Source organism: Channa argus, chromosome 19 (genome assembly GCF_033026475.1).
Source record: "Channa argus isolate prfri chromosome 19, Channa argus male v1.0, whole genome shotgun sequence".
Taxonomy (NCBI): domain Eukaryota; kingdom Metazoa; phylum Chordata; class Actinopteri; order Anabantiformes; family Channidae; genus Channa; species Channa argus.
Window position 1 is genome coordinate 11046168 of NC_090215.1, and position 20365 is coordinate 11066532.

Consider the following 20365-nt stretch of genomic DNA (forward strand, 5'->3'; position numbering starts at 1 on the left):
AGTGAATTGTAAATAGCAATATATCTCTGTATTCTTCTTATGCACTAATTACTAGTCACCACAAAAAAACCTTCATGATAAAATCTGTTGTTGATGTTCCTAATAAAAAAGATGACAGTCACCTGAGGATCTCTCTAGGTTTCAAATGTCATGCAGGAAGAAGAGGATCATGGGAATATTTCAGTGCAGGCCAGTTTGAAATATGATATACCGGACATGTGCTGCCTTCTGCAGTGAGAGATAATTGGAGCTTTTTTATCTATGATTGTCATTTATGGATCTGGACCAAGTCAGTGGCTGTGCAATTCCTTTGGAAAAAGCAATCAATAATGCAAAGGGCCAGAGAGATGAGCCGAGTATACAACATAGTTCATTTGCATGAACTATGAGAGGGTCTCCCTTTTTTGTCTTCCCATAGCTTACATTTCATAGGGAATTCAGAAAAGAACAGATGGAAATCAATGCAAGTAAGCACAGGCAGCAGGTGCTCTGGCTTCATAGAAGAGCCAGGGATTGATTGGGGAAATGGAGGAGAGGCCATGGGCACAAACTAACACCTGGGCCAGTGGCCAGAATGAACGCAGCTGCACAATTCCCAGTGTCCTGCCCGGGCTGTGGCGAGGCGCCTCCATCTTGTGCTCTGTGTGTCTAACACACTCGATCTGCCAAGTGCTCATTTTAATTAACTACTCCATACAGCTGGATAATTACTCCTCTAACCTCCTCTAATCAGACGCTTGCTGGTGCACACAATATTGTTATGCCTTTGTTCATAGTTCATTACCTGCCTGTTGCTCCTCTTAATGCTATGACAACTTAGGGTTGAGTGTTTTGGACAATGGGAAGAGCACCTGAAGCCTGTGGCAACACCACTTCAGATAAGTTTGGCGCAAACTCAACATGCAAGCAATTTTGAGAGCAAGAGAGTAGAATTATTATACAAGACGTTACAGTCTGAAATGTGTTTACATGCTGCACACTCTGTTCCATGGTCGCCCCTGTTTGGATGTATTCACCAGCTTGTGTGTGTTTTGTCTCTATAATCAGGCAGCTGTATCACAGTGAGAGAAGAGACATAATTGTATGCTTTCTTTTCCATTCACCCCAATCCAGTGTGAAGTGTGAAAGTGTCCACTGTTGTCTTGGTTACATCTTCCTTCTTGTCTTTTGTATCTCTATAAATAATACTGAAAGGTCTGAATGCAGAGGAAGCCCCCATTGGTATGAGTCAGTTGGAACACAGTGTGAAGTATCAAGTAGCAGAAATGAATGACAGAATAAAAAAAAGAATGCAGGTCTAATGAACATCATCACATAAACTCTATCAGTCCAGTTTAGGAGGCGATGTGGGACACAAGATTATTTAAACATCTAATAATGCAACCTTGTTAATGAATATAAACAAAGCCTTTATTAGACAACACATACACAAAGCAACTTGACACAATGGCATGTGATTCCCATACTTGTGTTAGCATGACCTTCTCTTAAGCCAGTCCATGAGCAACTGGAACACTGGAAGATAGCCGATAGGGATCTCAGTGTATTGCCGTTGATCCAGGCTGGCAGGTAGGATTATCTCAGAATTTTAACTGCATTTTGTAGGTAGTGGCTCTGCTTTTAGTGTAGGTGTTGATGGTCATATGTGTTGCACAGAAGCCACACCTGTTTTCTCTGAAACCTAAACACTATTAAGACGAACTAACAAATGACATAGTAGATGTTGGTTGAGATGTAAAGTTTAGAAGGTTACACAAAAATGTTGGGGTACACAACCAGTCTTTCCTATAAGCTTATTGGTAGGATTAAAGTTAATATACTGTATTTCTTTGTCATATGTGTTAGAGTTAGGGTCTTTTCAATATTTGCACTGTATGTATTATATTTGATAAGGCAAATATATGTAAAATCCTGTGGACTACACTCCAGTTTTACTGCACTTCCATTAGAAAAGGTCGCCTAAAAAAAATAAACTTTTCCATAGTGGCTTCAGTTTTAGGAAACTGTGATAGACATTCTCATCCTGTTTATTTACATTAACACAAAATAAACTCAGAAAATTAAAACAAACCAGGTAATTTTTGAGAGAAAAAACAAACTGTCAAATCCATCGGGAATAGAAATATTTTTGAAGATGTCAGTATTTGCAACTTGCTATGACCTAGATTGTGAAACTTCTAACACAAACGCAAGTGTATGGATGCTAATGTGTTCATAAAGTCACACCGGACATAAAAGTCAAATATCAATATGTTTGCACTTTTGTCATTGTTAAAGAGTGAGAGAGAGAGTTTACTGATGGGTGCCGCACTTGTACACACATAGGTACTATTTAAATTGAGTATAGAGCTATGTACTTGTTTACTATACCTCTTGGCTCAGAAGCATAAAGAATAAGAAAATATCTTGCATGTTTTTTCCCAGTGTCACGTGTAAACCATGCAAAGCACCAGTAAACACACCTAAACCACAAGCGGTTGCTGCATCCTGCAGAAAGGCTGCTCCCATCATTCCCTTTGAGAGTTGTAACTGCCTGTCTGGAATGGGTGGGTGATGTCACTGATGCTTTCCGGTGCACTGCCCCTGTAATAGAGTCAATTTAGCTCCATGGTGAGCCATTTCTGACCCAACCTCATGCCATGAAGGACACATTAGCCCCCCCCACCCTTCCCACCATCCCATTCCTTTTTCTCATTTCTCTTTCCTTTCCTGATGCACTCTCTGATCATTTGCTCTATGCCTCTCCTCTTTTATATCCATTTACATACATTTATCCTTTTCTGTGCTATAGTTCGCCTGTGCGCCCATATTCCGCCTTAAGCCTACCGATCTGCTTCATCCTTCTTTTTCAGTTCCTCCCTGCATGAGGACATAAACACAATTATATTAAAGTCTAATAAAAACTGCAGCAAAAAGTCTTGATTAAATAGCAACATTAGTAGTGAAAGGGCGTAGAGAAGTGTGTTCACCACACTCATACATAGACACAAACACATACACATATCCTCAATAACTTGACAGTGTATATTGCAATAAAGTAAACATCACTTTCAGTGGGTTCTGCAGTTTCTTGGAAGCAGTTGTGTGGGAGTGTGTTGTGTTTAAACACCCCACTATCTGAGGCGAACACTCCTGCTGCTTCCTTTGAAGCTGCTTCAACTTCAACGTCAGACAAACGTCCCATTCTCACGTTTCTGAAAAACTCTGTTTTTTAAACCAAAAGCATAAACACAAATTGCCATCCATCACTATCTATCCAATGCAACCCATTCCAGTTGCTCCAGAAGCACAGTATGTAGTATTTTCCCTTTTGCTCCAGCTAGACCTCCATGAATTCCATTATTAATACACACTTACACACATCTAACCTTCAACTCAAACCCCTCCATCTTTGCCTCTTGCATGACATATCAGGATGATAAAGTGATACCCGGACAGACTTTTGTAGCGGAGCTAAATTTGACTTGTCGCAGTGGAAACTGAACTTTAAATAACCCACTCTATGTTTATGCCAGATTAGCAATGCTGTACCCATAGCTCACTTGCTAATTTGCCTAAATTGTATTACACAGTGGTGTCAGATTAGGTGATGTGATGACTTACACTCTTACGGGCCTGTGGGTTTGTCATTCATTGTTCACTCAAGGGTGGAGGAGGAGCACACACAAACACACACACATACACAAAAGCAAAATACAAATTCAAGTGCGTGAAATCATTGAGAAAAATGCTTGGATACAGTTTTATGAAATATTAACCAAGTACAAACATAACGTGCTATTTAGAAAGATAGAGGTTACATGCAGTGTTCCCCGTAGGAGAGAAGTGTAATACAGGGCTGAATAGAGGAGCTGTGGGTAGTGGGTTTCCACGGAAGCATAGCAAGTATAGGATTGGCATAGGTTAGAAGGAGGTGAAGTCAATGAGAGAAATAAAAAACGTATTTAAAGAATCAATATTGTGTTTTTATGACATCAGTGAAGCTGCAAATCAGGTGCAGGCACAGAGGATCACTGCCCCATATTTTACAGATCAATATCTGAGTCTAACACTGAACCTGATGCCTTGACCTAGTGCTGTGTGTCTGTTTGGTACAACTGTACATCATGTCCTGTCACACTTTCTGCCCAGTCAGCTAAAAGCAAATATGTGTCATATGTATATAAGCAGAGACATGAGATATGAGGGCTGGGCAGGTGAGAAAGAGTTCGTAGAAGGGAAGGAAGTGTGCATCCACTCAGGCACAGGCTTTGAGCTTTGCAGGGCGGAGGCTGAACACACACAACCATTAAACAAAAAGAGGGGGAGAGAGAACGGAAGTCGCCAGATATAATCACCAAATACAACATTATTTAATTTGACAGCCGTATTGATGAAACTCTCGCACTGAACCAAACATTAAATAAATGGAGTTGGGAAATTATTTAGGAGCTATCGATTGCACCTCAGTAGTGTGTTTTTCTTCCATGTTCAGTCTTCTGTGTGGCCTAGCAACAAACATTCTGTGAAGCAGTTTGGCTGCTTTGACAAGGAGGAGGAAAGGAGAGGAGACAAGCTTCTGCTTCCAAGCAATGAGTAAAACCTCGTGAATAGGAGCCACGTCTTCGTTATGGTCAGAGTCATAACCTTAACAAAAGCCCCAACTTTGTAAAGCTGTCTACTGCACTTCTTCATATTAAGCCTTTATCCCTCGAGCTGCTGCAGTCTGACACACAGTGCCTCACCTTTCTTCCTCTGCCTTTGGTATTGCCTAGCTCCATTTTTTTCTCTGGGCCTGGTTCTGTATGCTATTACTTTGTAGCAAAGTAGCAAATTATCCACACTCTCAACATTTCAAATCAAAGTACATCTCCCCTTACTTACTCCTCTTTTAGAATAATACTTCACCGGTGACACTAGAAATGAATGAGTGTGAGCATGCAGCAGACATCTGCAGCTGATAAGACTGGAGAATTCATCAACATAATATTGAAATACATTGAAAAAGACTGTTACAGCAGAGTGTCCGTACTCGTTCGGAGCACATTGTGATCTAAAGGACAGAAAGAGCAAAGGTAAATTTGTTTGACATTTACCAGTGGCACAATATTTAATGTTTCTGGTGAATAGAGCTACTTGTGTGCAGCTAAGCACTTGAATTTCAACATGTTTGCCATGAAACCCTCCTTGCAATGTTCTACGTGATTGACTACAGCTTGAGCTCTTACAGTCATGTACACATACACATGTGATTTCCCTACATGAGTGTAATACACACACACACGGAATCCGCATCTTCCAGAATAGGCACTTGGGGAATGAAGATATGCTGTTTTTAGAGGCATGCGAAGCTAGATTTAATGATTATTTTTTCAGTTCTAATCTTTTTATGGTTGACATTATGTTTGTTGTGATATGTATCCAGCTCTGCAGTGTATGTTGTTGTGGTACTAAACTGCAATGCATGTGTAAAAAAATAAAACCAGATTGGCTTAAACAGAAGCTTTTTTCAATTTAAAAGCAATTTTAAAAATATTTTCATTATATGTTGGTATTAAAATTTAAAATTAGTAATGTGAAATGATGGAATCACAAACACAAATAATATTTTTAACCCTTCATTTAGTGGATTTTGGTCTCCACAAACTTCAGATCCGTAGTGGCTTTGTGCTCAAATGTGTTCACTGACTAAATGCTAATGTGTTTGTATTTCGGCTGTTTAGTGCTGGAGTGTAAGTAGTGTTTTAGAGTTTGTTTATGAGTGACCAAACATTACCAGTGTTACCAAACCAAAACAAGGAGCTGAAACATACAAAAAATGTACGTAGATTTAAGATATGCAAAAATAATTGATAATCGGGTTTTTTAAGACCCATTGTCAAAATGAAAATATTGGTGGGGGCAGTATTCCTTTTTATGTCCTCCACTACTTGCCCCCCCAATGGTGGATTTTTATTAAGCCTTGTGACAGAGAAGCCAGCCGCTCCAGATTAAGCTGTGAACCCCAGTAACTCCCACCCTCCCCCATTAAGCTTCTGCTTGGCCTTCTATTACACACACCAACCATTTAAACAACCACTTTAATGAGCCAACTTTTTTGCCTGTAGCCTTAATCTGAGATATGTCAACAATGTTAATTGATTTGCGGTCATCAGTGTGATTGAGAGGCAGACATGATGCTGCAGCTGACACTGTCTAACAGGGCTGTTAATTTCTGTCCTTAGACTCTGTAGTGTCATCAGAGGGGATTAGGGGAGCAGCACATCAGGTTGAGGGTGCGTCTGCCAGTCAGTCAGTCAGACAGACAGAAGGCTGGATTTAAAACTCTCTACACCAGCGTTAATCCTTGCAAGTAGACAGGCTTGGGCTTTCAATTAGGAAAGAGTAATTTGTGGAATTTTATGGGTTCAGTAAGATAAATTACACTGCCAGGAGTAAATCGGCTCACCTCTTAAACACGCAGAAATGGTAAACATTTTTAAATTAATATTTATTAAGCTTTTAAACTATTAAACATAAACAGCATTCCACTGTCACAACTTTCCACTGCTGAAGTGTGTGCTCTTTCTCCAGACACATTCCTCCAACTATGAAGAGATTCATAAGCTGTATATACCTGTAAATCTGAGCAAAGTAAAGGAGCGAACCTCAAGTGAATAAATAAGACAATAACAAAAAATAAATACACATTTTAATGTATAAAAATTAGTGAATACATTTCCTTACTCTTCCTAATCTGCCTGGTCTTTCAGAACAAAACCGTTATCTGCAAAATGGAAATGAAACTGACACTAGGCTTTGTTTGGATATTTCTCAATTTTTCATCTGTGTATATCTTTATGCATGAGATAACTTAAAATCAAATTAATATATCATCTGACTCATTTATTCCCACACATTATACATTAGTATACACGTATTCAAATACAGCACATACAGAGTCACACACAGAAAAAAATCACTTTGGAAGTGCTTCATGTTTTAAACATCTACACTATCCCAATTGAATTTAGTAAAGATTAAAGGCCAGGGTTTCATCATCAATGACATGTGAGGAAAGACAATAAATACATATTAAAGTAATAGCAGAGGTCATGAATCATGCATCCAAAGGGGGATGAGCCACTGCTTTATCTGACTTAATGCTTGATATTATAATCTGCATTAACCTTTACCCATTCACAATGCAGCTATATGCTTACATAAGATCAGATCGACTGCCTCTATCCTATGAATGCATAGCTTTAAAATGTCTATTTATGCCATAAGGTGAATTGGCTATGGGTACATTAATGCCATTTTCAAGTGGCGTTAGTGTGATTCAAATAGAGCAAGACTTTCTGGAGGAAAGCAACCTCTCAGAAAGGCGAGATTAGCAACACTGAAAATGTGACAAAGACTGGCCCTACTTTGCCTTGTATCAACAGTCATCTATCAACATTAGTATTGTTATTTCTTTTAGACACCTTATTCATTGCGTTGGAACAGCGAGGATGCTTAAGAATCCTAGGTGGCCTTTAGATAATGTCATGCTACTTAAGGGGCTTTTACTACAAAACAAGTAAGTTAGTTTAGCTGCAAGTTAGTTTAGCATAGTGGTGCATTGAGCCAAATGCTACTATGGCATCACACTGCTAATGAGGGGTATTTTCATATCTTAGTTTTGAGGGTTATCGTCTTATCATGCAAGACTTTGCTCATTACAACTACTTGCACACTACAGCTGACACTTGGAATGTGAATATTTTGACATGCTTATGGCATTATGGGTGAAAGGGCAGAGGATCTCCAGTGTTATTACAATTTATCATGTGAGCAACAAGGTTTATTTGCAGTTGTTGAGATATTTTGGTGAAGGCCAAAGTAGTGATTTTGCCATCTCTAGATCCATGTTGTCAGCATTGCAACTGAAAGAACCAGGAAATTAGTAAATGCTATGCTTGACCTTTTATTACTGAATATAAAAATAAACTCTCCAAGATTAACTTCTTTTTTGGATGAATGTCAGGAGGACTAAAATTTAAGGTGCATTAAAGCCTTTAAGGCAAAGTGAAGTTACTGTGGTCAGCAGCGAAAAACTCTTCTTTGGCAAAGGACGCAGGAGGCCTACACACAAGAGAGAGCAGGATATGTAATAATTTCTTCTGTCACTTCCTGGGGTGCACTGAGACAGCAAACAGCTGGCAGCACAGCCCACAGTGACGCCAACAGCACGATGAACCAAACGAAAACAGAAGTGAAAAAGGGGGAAGACGGTGTATGTCCACGGAGGCGGTCCGACAGATGAGCTAAAATAGGAAAGAGAGAGGAAAAGCTATGGTGGGAGCTGTAGAGGAGGTGGTGGAGATAAGAGGGAAATGTGACAATACAATATGTCTGTGCCCAGTCAGAGTAGCTTCTGCTTCGTCACCCAGTTTCCACCAGGCAATGGCTAAAAAGTAGCTTCAAACATCTTCAACCTCCCACTGATCTGCTCTGTCGGCCTCTTTTCTCTTATACTGTATGTCCTCAGAGAATCCTTCATAGAGCAGAGGTTTTTAATTAATCTCCTCTATCATACAAAACCAAGCCCCTGTTCTGCTGCTGATGCTCTGGAGACCTTCTGCTTGGGCTGGTGAGTTGAGTCGCATTAAGACAGAGACACTATTCTTCTTACTTTCGCATAAACAAAACCGAACATGTCTGCTAACCTCTTCTCTTCAGACAGAGGAGAAGAGATTTTTACAATGGAGGTGGAAGGTATTTTACGCTAATCATATCACAGCGGCATTGTCCACAATTTGAGGTAATTACAGTGTCAGTGAGAACTATTAAACCTGAGCACAGGCTGAAGTCAGCGAGACAGCGCTGATAATGTAGAGCACAAGCGTTTCCCTTGCATTTGCATTAGGGGCTGGCTGTGGGGGCTGAGGTACCAGCTGCTCTGCCTCTCACACAGCCTGTATAGAGATGCATTGCTCCCTGGGTGTTGATAAGTCACCATGGCACACCACAGTCACCATGGAAACTACACAAACGCAGCATTTGAGAGGAAGTAAAATAAAGTTGATTGCATGTTCCTGATTTTTCCTTTTAGAACACTTTTGAGGATTTTCTCCAAAACCATATCCCTTTCCGAAGATTCCCAATATGCATGTTTTTGTCTTCCCCGACATCCTTATTTCCAAGCTGTCTGGATATTTTTTTGCCTTTTTTGCATATGAAGCTGCATAACACCTCTGTGCTGCAGCTCCACTAGTATGGAAAGTGGAGACACCTCATGAAGTAGTTCTCTGACCACTGGTGCTGAATCACAAACACGATTGATAAAGAGCCAAATGTGAACACCCTACAATGAATACCAATGCACTTTCATGTGACTGCCAAAAAGATGGAACAGTGAGCAGGATCACAATTCAGCTCTCACTCTGTGAGGACATAAAAACAGAAATGCGGAGGGGAATAGGAAAACAGAGCAGCGAGGAAATGTAAAGAGGCTATGAAAGGAGCCGAGGTGGAATATGAGAGGAGGTGAAGGATATTGAAATAGAGGTGGCATTGAGAGAGAGTGAGGGACATAACAGTAACTGTAATGTGGCACCCACAGAACGCTGGCTCAGCACTATTGGAAGGTTTCAAGATAAAGAGGTGCATTATTAGTTAGATGTGTGAGTGAGTGTCTACATATGGACACGCCTGCTTGTGTGTAATGCTTGTGTATAATGTGGTATAATGTCCAGAGATGTGGCAGAGTGGTTGTGAGTACAGCGTGTGTTTTTGTATGGGGGGGGTGCATTCATGTGCGTAATAGAGACCTGATGTTCATAGCTTTTAGAATTATGACTCCCTTTGGCCACAGTCACACATTATTTTTGATACTTCCTGGGACGTTAAAAAAAACCAAGACATACTGTAGGGTGAGCAAACCTCACAAGAGGCAGTGGTAGAGGCAATGAGATGGAGGACAGGGAGGAGGTGGGGAGGGCAGGAGGAGTAAAGAACACATTATCCTCATACTCAGAGTGTCACTCAAACTGGCAGTGCCAGCAAGTGCTGCCACTCGCTGCTTGTGCACAGCCACTCCCAGTGTACAGTGGGATTTATGCCTCAGTTTGATGGTTCTCAGACCTGGGGCTTTGTGCCAGTTCACACCTCCTGGAACTTTTGTAGGTGAAATGGGCAAGATGTTTGCAACTTATACAAGGTTAGAGATCGTCCATCCAAATGTAGCAAAATAAAGTTTTTAAGAAATCTACTCCCATCGGGCAAATATAAGGAGTGGAGATAAAAAGCTGCTGGTGCAAGTTTTCCAGCCAAGTGACACAAAACCATAATAAAAAGGTGCAATTTTTTGGAGAGTCAATCGACAAACAGTGAAAATAAATATAGAAAATATGATGAAAATTCACAACTTGTTCCTGCTGCCCCTAGTTGCCAAAATGTGTTATTCCACTTTTGCGAGCACAAGATACAGCAACAAAACCACGTGTATCCTGCGAGTATGTGGCATTGCGTGAATCCAGCAATGTACTACAAAATATGCATTAATAGTTATATTTTTTAGATTAAATATTTTTGGAATTTTGGTCAGGAATTTTCAGCAATTAACTGACCCAATACAGAGTTCAATAAATAAATATATACAGCAGATTAATTAGTAATAAAAATAATCCTTAGTTGCAGTAAAAGTCATAACATAATAAAATATGGGAGTATTCTGGGGATGACAGTAAAATTACTTATGAGACTTCAACAACTGGGCTTTTCACACCATCTGGCGACTCATTAGCCTTGGCTTGTATTGGGCATGTTGTTTATACTAGACTTGCACTAAGGTGAATTTTACTTGTTCCACTGAAGTTCACACTCCTTGTTCTCTCTCTTTTCCATTACTAAAACTGTGAGAATAGCATGGTGTGAAATAGTCATGCATCGGGACCTTTTTCATTTTCATTTTCGATTTCATTCATAGATCACTATTGTGTGCACATACAGTAGGCAAGTGCAAGGACAAGCCAGTGGACTCTTTTGTCTTGTTGCCAGTCAGCTGCACTCACACTGTAATTTCTCTACATGCAAGCTCTCTGGTGATCATGAAAATGGAAGATAGTAGCAGTGGCAAAGCACAAAAAGGAGGGGAAGGGTGTGTGCTTCGCATTACGGCACAAACTGATCAATGAGTATTTCTATACTAATTAAAAATGGACAACAGTGTGATCAATGTTAAAAGGGAGGCAGCATCAAATTGCTTTCTCCTCATTTGTCTTAAACTTCCTCTGCCTCCCTTCAATTTTTCCTTTAAAATGCTCACAGATTCAGTGCAACACTTTAGTTAAATAAATAAAGTTGTAGTGCTCTAATGTAGTGTGGGATGTCCCCACTGTAACATCCAAATAAGATGTAGTCATTAAGCGTAAAAGTTACTGTGTCCAATTTTCAAAGCATTTAAAATAAAAAATGTCTTTCCTGTGACAAATTTTTATTTTAATATTTCTTTTGTGTATTATTCATCACACGCATTTCTACTTTTGTACATTTAGTGGTCAGCAGAACCCACAAAATGAATGTAAAGTCACTTGCAGTGCTAAGAAGTCAGCTACAAGACATCACTTTATAGGTTTTAAAACAATTTTAGTACTTAATATTATGTGTACCATTAGCAGATCAACAGATGCCGTAAACTTAGTGGATGTGCAATACGATTGTTTTGAAATTGGATATTTGCTGCTTAGTAACATAACTATAAATTCAAACAGCACTAACAGAACTGTGGAGAGTGGAAAGTGCTCTATCCACTGCTTACAACACGAGTGCAGGTTGTTGTCCATATGAGGAAATTCATGTTTAGAGCGAGCAGAACAAACTAATGAGTATTCAGTGTATATACAACAAATCAGCCACTTTACGTGAAAACAATACAAGACATGGTTACACATGCTTTTAACAAATGAAAAAGATGGAGTCAGTAACGTAACAGCAGCTTATCACTAGAATGCACTTTAAATAAAGTAAATTTAGTTCAAGTGCTACTTGTTAGTGCCTGTGCTCTCACAAAGTGTTCATTATCTTTTTAGCTGTAGTGTCTCATAATAACAGTTTCTGGTCTCAAACAAATTATTATAGAACTGATCCAAACTTGATACAACCCTAACGTTGCGGGTGACTTCCAGAACAACAAGAAAGACAGAAGTGAACAGTGGTACCGGAACATCCAGCTGATATATGTTTCTTCCGATGCCCATGCAGGCACTGCAACAACTCATGCCACCTATAATTTAGGTGGTTCTCTCTTATCTGATTATGATTGCAGGGTAAAGAGGATTTAGGTGCTGCTGCCTAAATGCTAGGCTGTACCGATTAGAGGTCTAGTGGAAGGCTTATGTAACTGGTAGACTACCGGAGGCAAGGAGGTGTGCTCTACCTACATGACAGACTCTTGTAATACATCCTAATTACTTGCAAAAGGCCAAATAGGATAATGTAGTACAGTAATGACTCCTACAAGTTGGAGTTATTATCAGCCTCTGCATCAACTTGAGTGAAGTAACCGCATTTACAAAAGAAAGCTGAACTTACTAGACATAATGCAACAGTCATGGTCAGGATCTAGTGGGCAGGCTTCTCACAAAATAAACATAAACTAAAATCAATTTGCCAAACAAGCTGAGAGCATTTCTTCCATAACATTTTGATGCCCATCGATTTAACCTTCGGAAGACTGACCACAAATCATGCAGAGATGAAAGGCAGATAATGAAACGCAAGGTACAGTAGCAGACGACCTACTTGAATTTGACCCAGGGTGCACATATAGTAGGGAAAATTTGACTTATTGCTGATTAAAGGGCTCTACTATATTTCCCTTATTCCCAACTCTCGTCGTCTATGTCTCTCCCTCTGTCAGAAACTACATCAATACACATAAGAGGCCAAACACTTTTCTCAGTGCTTTAAAAGCCTGAAAGAAAACGGATGGAGAGTAAAAGGCTGTCTGCAGCGCTCTAAAATGACAGGCAGCTTCAAATGCTATGGAGTTACAGCACAGCATTGTGCTAATTAAATTTACCCTGTCGTGCTCAAAGCCGTGCATTAACGTGTGCTGCCTCACATATCCTCGATTCTATAAATCAATCAAACAAAACAAAATCAGCAGTGTGTTATTATAAAAACACTGACATTCACAAAAACTGGCATTTGAGGTGTCTGTTGCAGTCCTTTATTATGCTTCCTCACATTGTGTCATCATCATCTACAGTGTCTGTGCTGGACGGACTTTGGCTGCTTCCAAGCGTGGGAGGGCTAAACATCACAAACCTGTGCCCATGTAGGCCCATTGCTTAGCATTTCCACTAGCTAGACTAGCTTATTAGATAAAGGAGAGAGTAATGGTGCACATCAATTGGACATGGCTGATGTACTGAGACAGGGGTGTGCGGGAGAAAACTCAGCTTGTAATGTCTGGCAAGTAGAAACATTGATCTTTTAAAACATTTTCAATCCTTGGCTATATTTTCCGGGGCTGACCAGACAGAATGGAGTCAAAGTGTGGAAACCCTAAGCAGAGGAATGCTTCACTGATTGTCGAATTACAGCTTTAAGAGGCTATTTCATATTACATTGGTAATATTCTAAAGAGCTTATATGGAACCTTTGCATGAACATAAATTAAACTAAAAAGATGCTGCTCTTGCAAGATATACTATACATATATATTAAAACTTTGCAATCTATGCATCCATTCAATTTATGATACAGGAAAACAGACTGACTCATATGTTAACTTTGAAGCTCTTTCTAAATCACTGCTGTGCACTAACGTTTGGTGAGACTTTTCTTACATTGTCCTTTTTATCCGTCTCACTGAAAAAAGACACCAGGGAAAACCATGTTACAAACTAAATTTACAGTTTCCATGGGGAAATTATGATGGTAAACTGTATTATGTTAAAACAGGGATTTATAAAAGCAAATGTCACTCTCGCACAGATTCCTTACAGCTATCCAGCAATTTTAATATGACTTCCTTCTATGAGTTTGTGCTAAGCGTATTTTCTGCACAACTACAGCAGTGACTCACTGTAAACAACAACCAGTCAGTGCAGCATAGATCCTTCTGGCTCAATATTAACAATGACACGTTCTACTGCATTAATAGAAATTACAGCCTACAGTAAGGAAACAATAGAAACATATATCTGATAGTTTTTATAATCCTTACAGCCACTACCAAAACGTGTAGCACACAACAGTCTGGAAGCTGTGCACGTGCTACAGCATACAGATGTATCACTTTCTAGCTGTTTTCTGTTGGTGAACCCTTTCAACAAAATGTGCACATGTGATGGGGATTCAAACTGTGATATTGCAGGTGCAAATTCGCGCAGGTCTACATATACAACACAAGACAAGGCCTCGCAAAATTTTGTTGTGACACAAACTTCTCACTGGTCCCCCTAGACGCTAACTTTGTGACAAGCCAAGCATCAGATAGAACCTGACACAAAGTTACTCCCCACTCCTCCTCGCACGACATGACATTCAACCAAAAGTCATGCAATAACACAGAGAAGCCCTCGCATTAGCCTGTGTCCTCTTTGTTTTGACCATTTCATTTATTATTCATCGAGAAAGGTTTGTGAAGACCCAGCTCTGCATCCTGACCATTGACTTACATCTTTCTCTCTCCCTCTCTGTCTCTTTTTCCAGGGTTTCCCCTGTCACTCTCCTCCTTACCTTGTAGCTCTCTATAAACACTTTGCCTGCACTCACAAAGTATGTGCTGCTCTTATTGCTGATGAATGTAATTCTAGCTTGATTGACCCTGCTGAAAAAGGTCACTCCTCTAAAGCTTAACCTTTATTTAAGGGCAGAAAGAGGGCCATAGATGCCATAAAGCAGAATATTGGCCACTGATATCAAACTAAGACTATGTCAGGAAAAAACAAAAGGAGTGAGAGAATAGAGGCAGAGGGGGAGAGAGAATATATGTTTGCCAGAAGATCTGTTATTGAATTTGACAAAGGGCTCAGGTTACTTTGTATGAAAGCACATGGTTATGTACCGGCCTGGTAATGGCATTTGCTTGGTCAAGGGCTTTCAAGGGTTTGCAAGTGTTCTCACTGCACAGTGCGTGCCCTATAAAAGGCCTCCCTGACCTCAGGGAGCTGCCATCTGACAGTCGAACAGCCCCTGCAGTCTATTTCCAAATGTACTTTCGGCAACCTTACTGTGATCACAAGGCTGAGCCATTACAGTCACAGTCAGGTTCTCCTTGCAGAGCGCTAAGCAGAATGTCAATGCAATTTGAATTAGGGTGGGATTTCCCATTATGGTTTCACAGGGTTCCCCAACACAATAGTGAACAGGTCAGCAATACAGTGATGTGTCTGGGGCATGAGGGACCATGCTGAGAAGGTAAATCACTTTAAATGTACATAGAGCATATCACATTACGCCTCTGTGTCACCTGAGCTGGCCTTACTTGGGATACTGGCAGCTCCCTTATAACAGATCCATGTGATAATATCGCAGCTTCCAAACGGAGGCTGAATGCAATTATTAAAGTGGGGCAGGATCCTTCTTAAAAGCAAATTTCGAGTTGATTCGGGGAGAAACAAACCATGAGCGAACTTGAACTGCAGCTAAATGAAAGGATCTCAACTTTATGCATTTGGGGTAATTACCATATGTTTAGTATAACTTTAGCAAAGTGCCAGATGTCTTAGGTTGAATCTGATCTTTCTACTGTCTCAGTCGCAGGGAAAAGGCTCAATGAACAATTAACCACCAAACACATACAGCACATCAGGAGTTACACTTCTCACACCGAGGGCATGATTTTGCTGTGGTCACACAGAGACGTGCACACACGGGGCACAGTGTTTATGATCCTCTGACATGGAATATAATCCCGGCCCGCGCTACACTGCACTCCCCGGTGATGAGATCAGGATAATGGAGACGCAATGCAAATTACCAGTGATTGGATTTCATCAAGGTTGACCTGCCTAATTGAGGACAGTCGGATTGGGGATGAAAGGAGGAGCTGGAGGAGGTTGAAAGAGTTAAAAAAGATGTCATCAGGATGCCAGGGACATCTGATTTGTGTTGGATTTATTTATTTAAAGCTTTAATTATTCATGGGTAGTTTCACTGAGAGGCTACCTTTCTTTTGCAGGAGCATCCTGATCACATTCCCACGTGGGACTGTTGGGATTTAGGGGCTTGCTAGTGTTGATGAGGAATGGGCGAGCGCTGCTTTGCACTTGTCCCAACCAGATTAAATCCTGCCCGTTAGGGAAGTTTAACCAGTGACCGCTCAGTCACAAGCTGTTCACTTATTATGTACAAATGAGAACAGTGTGTAACTGATGACAAAAGTTCTCTAAACATGTGGTATGTGTGAACTGAGAAGCACTAATGACTATCTCAGCTCTCAATCAAATTGAATAAATATAAATATAGAAAACACCTCCAGAAACAACAGTATTCATATATCGGTCCATATAACAAACATTTGACATAATCCTGTCATTCCTCTGACTCACACTTCGATCCAGGAAGAAGTGCGTCCATTCTCTGAGTAAGACTGACAAATAATAGAGCTGGATGAGAAAAGAGACTTGCACTGCTCCCTGCAAAAGATGTGCTGTATCACAAGCCATTGACAGATCTGGTTTACACTGACATACTTTATCCTTGCAAAGAAAGCAAGCAACACCAGAAACTGACGCACCTACCTATTATTTTGTCAAAGCAAAAGGAGTCTAAATTCTGCTCCTGCAGAGATTGTTCTACTAATTTATCAGCAGCAGAACTGTAGCATTTTCTTTACTGTGATGTTTTGTTGCATGTCACACATTTGCTTCCACTCTTCACCTTTTGCTTCTTTTCCTCTATTACATTTACACAAACTGTTACCTAATGACTGCAACTTTTTCTATATTTAATTCCTCCCTGACAACTGTTGCTACTTACAAGGATAGAAAACAAAGAGGTGGCACAAGAAAACACCTAATGAGAGTACAGTACGCGGCTGTTTAAGATTGAAATCGATGAACTCGTGATTATTTCGTTACAGGTGGGAGGGGGTTTCTACTAAGAGTGCCTGTAATGTGTTGTGATCCAGGCAGTGTTCGGATTTAAATGTGTGCAGGAAAATGTGAGATGGGGGCGACGTGATCACACTTCCAGTTTTAATTCCCTACCTTGGCAGCCACAGAGGAGCTGGGCTTCTCCAGGAGATCCCACAGCTTCTTTCTCTTGTCTGGACAGCAGGTATTATCAAACTCTCCTTCTCCTTCCCTGTCCCTCATTGTCTCTGCCTCCCTCCGCAGCTCCTCATTCATCTGCTCCTTTTTCTGATGGTAACGTGCCTGGCAGCAGGACTCCAGGTAGATCTCGTCAATCCCCCAGTAGTCTAACTCCTGACCAAATGAAAGGGCACACATCTCCTCCATCATGTGTAGTTTGCCTGTGCGGTAAAAGTTCAGAATGGAGGTGAAGGCCCCCGGGTGCCGGTCGAAAAAGTATTCATTTTCGTTCAAGCTGTAGTCATCACAAACTTCCATTAGGGACTCATGGGTGTTGCAGTCTCGAAGCTTGCCAAGGCGGGTTCGGGGTAATCGGTCCAGAGTCCGCCACAAGACCTCATGGTTCAGACCCCCGACGTTAAGGCGAACTCTGCGGGAACGACTTTTGGTGCGGATGATGTCGATAGGCTCTGGGGCCAGGGATGGAGCAGTTCGGATGTTGGTGGGTTTGGGCCCTGCTGGTCCAAGCTTTTCAGCCATGGTGACAGACAAGGAGACTTATCTGGGAAGATGTTATGATGACCCCAAAAAATATATTTGCATTTATTAAAAAAAAAAGATTTATGTTGGATCCTCTTTAGGCAAGTCCCTCCATGGCTGAGAAAACAAAGGAGACAGTTTGAGAGATGACTCGATGACAGATGACACAAGTTTAATTAATTTCCAAAATGAGATACATTACAATATTAGACGTCACACTACCAAAACTAAAAAATAAATCAGCTCTCTCCAAGAAGCACGAAACAGTCACCTGTTACTTCACATTGTCAGTCAAAAATAGTATCAGCTGCAGTGATATTGATCCCTCTTATCACATTTCTAAGAAAGTGTTAGGCAGAATCAATGATTTTGTTTTAAGAGTCAATATGGCTGCTTTGCTTTGCACTCCACTCCGGCACTGTTATGGCTGTAGTAAGGCAATGAACTCCTGCTGAAGCACTACTTTCTACGTAGCCGATTGGTCAAAACGGGACTCAGTGGTGGGTCAGGAAACAGATGCCCTGAAAGAAGCCTTGAAATCCATTCATGTGTTTATTACGGTATGATAAAGTAGGTGTTTGTGGCAGTGATTTGTAGAGTCTCCATTAAGTTGTAATTAACAAACATAAAAATAAAAAACATAGCCCTCTACGCACAGGCAATATATACAATTTAGATTTAAGTCTTAACATTTGGTAATTTTGTAAATATTACAATATTCAATATTAACTTAATCAAGGAAAAAAAAAATTCTGCAGAATTGGAATTTGAGAATTTTAAAATCTATTTACATTTGACATTACCTGATTCTTTGGACCACACATGTGCCAATATTACTATCCAAATGCAGTAGATGTATTTAGAAAAGCCTGGGAAAGGGCATCACTTTTACTAATGCTTATGCTTTACTAATCTCGACTTGTTATACAGTCCAATAGATGTAACAACTCCAGCAAAACTAACAACAACGCATTGTTTCATACCTGTTACACTACAGCGTATTTCTAAATACCTTCAATGTAAATCACTCTGCACAGTCTGTCCCAACATTACACTAATTCTGATTTCGACTCAGTAAAAGTAGCATTGAAATGAACACAAAAAAATAGTCACCTTGCCGAGATAAACCACCTTTTGCATGCACGCTCCTCTTGTTCCTAAGGGAGAAGGGGATGAAAAGGGAGCCGGGATCTCCCTTTAGTCAAGCGGCCACAACTGAAGAGAGCACTCCGGGGACGACGCGCACGGAACGCGTGTCCCACATTTTGTTGAAAATGAGTCGGGAAGAAAAGGAAACGGCGTGAATGCCTCGCTCTAAAAATGTTCATCGGAACAGAACCAGCGTTGTTTCGCTTTCGGAACCCTGGGAAAACAGTCCTGCTTTCATCCAAAATGTTGACGCGTGCGGATAAGACGGGCTCACTAAATCACTGTAGCTGCAGACGTCGTGCGCGTAAAAGGCAACGGGAAAGACTGGGGTAAGAGAACTGCGGAGTGTCCCGCTGTATACTACATAAGGAGGAGCACAGGGGCGCACACGGGCTGCACCACATCCTAGAGATGTAAACCTCAGTGCAACTGGACAGCAGCTCATATTTATGTACTAAAGGAAATGAGCATGTTCCATTGCGTCCCGAGGCGGAGAACTCTGTATCCGGAGCGTAGAGAAGTGTGAACCAGAAGGGAGTTGATTTGGAGTTATTATTTTATTATATTATTTTTATTGCTGCTATTGTAATCGAGGTTATAATACTGTATAGAACAAAGAGTGCATAGCCTAACTTGTAGCTCCATGGCAGCTTTCAATTTGAAGTGTTGCTGGAAAATTATACTAGTGTAGTATGATTGCAGATGCAGATATTTCCATAGTGGACACTCAGTAAAATGACCATAAAGTATTTGTAAACGCACAATACAGACTGTATTGCAAAAATTACTAAAACTAGTTTTAGTAATTTTATTCTAGTTTCTTTTTTAACATATAACTACCAGAAATTGCTGCTCCACCCCAATTCACTTTCACACATTGCTGCCACCCATTCCAAGTAAAACAACCCAAATAGGAACAGTTAACCATTGGAACCCTTTTTCGGACACTTTGAAAAAGCAGTCAGTAACAGGGACAGGACCGGATGATTGGCCACCCCAGGTGTCATCCTTGCCAGAGTACCTGCTTTAGAAGTCAGCACAAGGAGAACTGACCAGATCTGTGGCTGAAATAAATCAATATCCTTATAGATAATAAAAAATAAAACATTTTTACTCATAAGGTATATTTGAGGTGTATGGATTTTTACCTCCCTCCCAGCTGTTTATCATTAGGGTTAAAAACAGTACAACACATGTCCATAAGTTGCTGTGCATATCTGGTGTTTCTAACACTGAAACTTATTTCAAACACATTATTACTATTATACATTTTATCATATTCAAAAAGGCTTTTGAATCTGAGTTGATATGAAATAATCTTTCTAATGGGCCACAATTGCTCATCTTTCCACCCCAGTATAAAATTTCCAGATCCACCCCTGGTAGCAATAAGTCAGTGATCAATCCAGGCAGATAAAACGGATGCTAAGTAATCAAAGCCCTTCCCTGCTATTAGCCATCAATGC

At 40.5% G+C, this 20365-nt stretch overlaps 1 protein-coding gene across 1 annotated transcript in view; it reads right to left on the reverse strand.

Moving 5' to 3' along the window:
- Positions 1 to 19441, reverse strand: part of kcnb2b (potassium voltage-gated channel subfamily B member 2b) — a 68944-nt gene extending 49503 nt beyond the window's left edge. The window contains exons 1-2 of the mRNA XM_067486808.1: positions 18864 to 19441; positions 17166 to 17867 (exon numbers count right to left, since the gene is read on the reverse strand). Coding sequence (XP_067342909.1) covers positions 17166 to 17750 — 585 coding nt within the window. The 5' untranslated portion in view covers positions 17751 to 17867; positions 18864 to 19441. The remainder of the gene's footprint in view (positions 1 to 17165; positions 17868 to 18863) is intronic.
- Between the last annotated feature and the right edge of the window lie 924 nt (positions 19442 to 20365).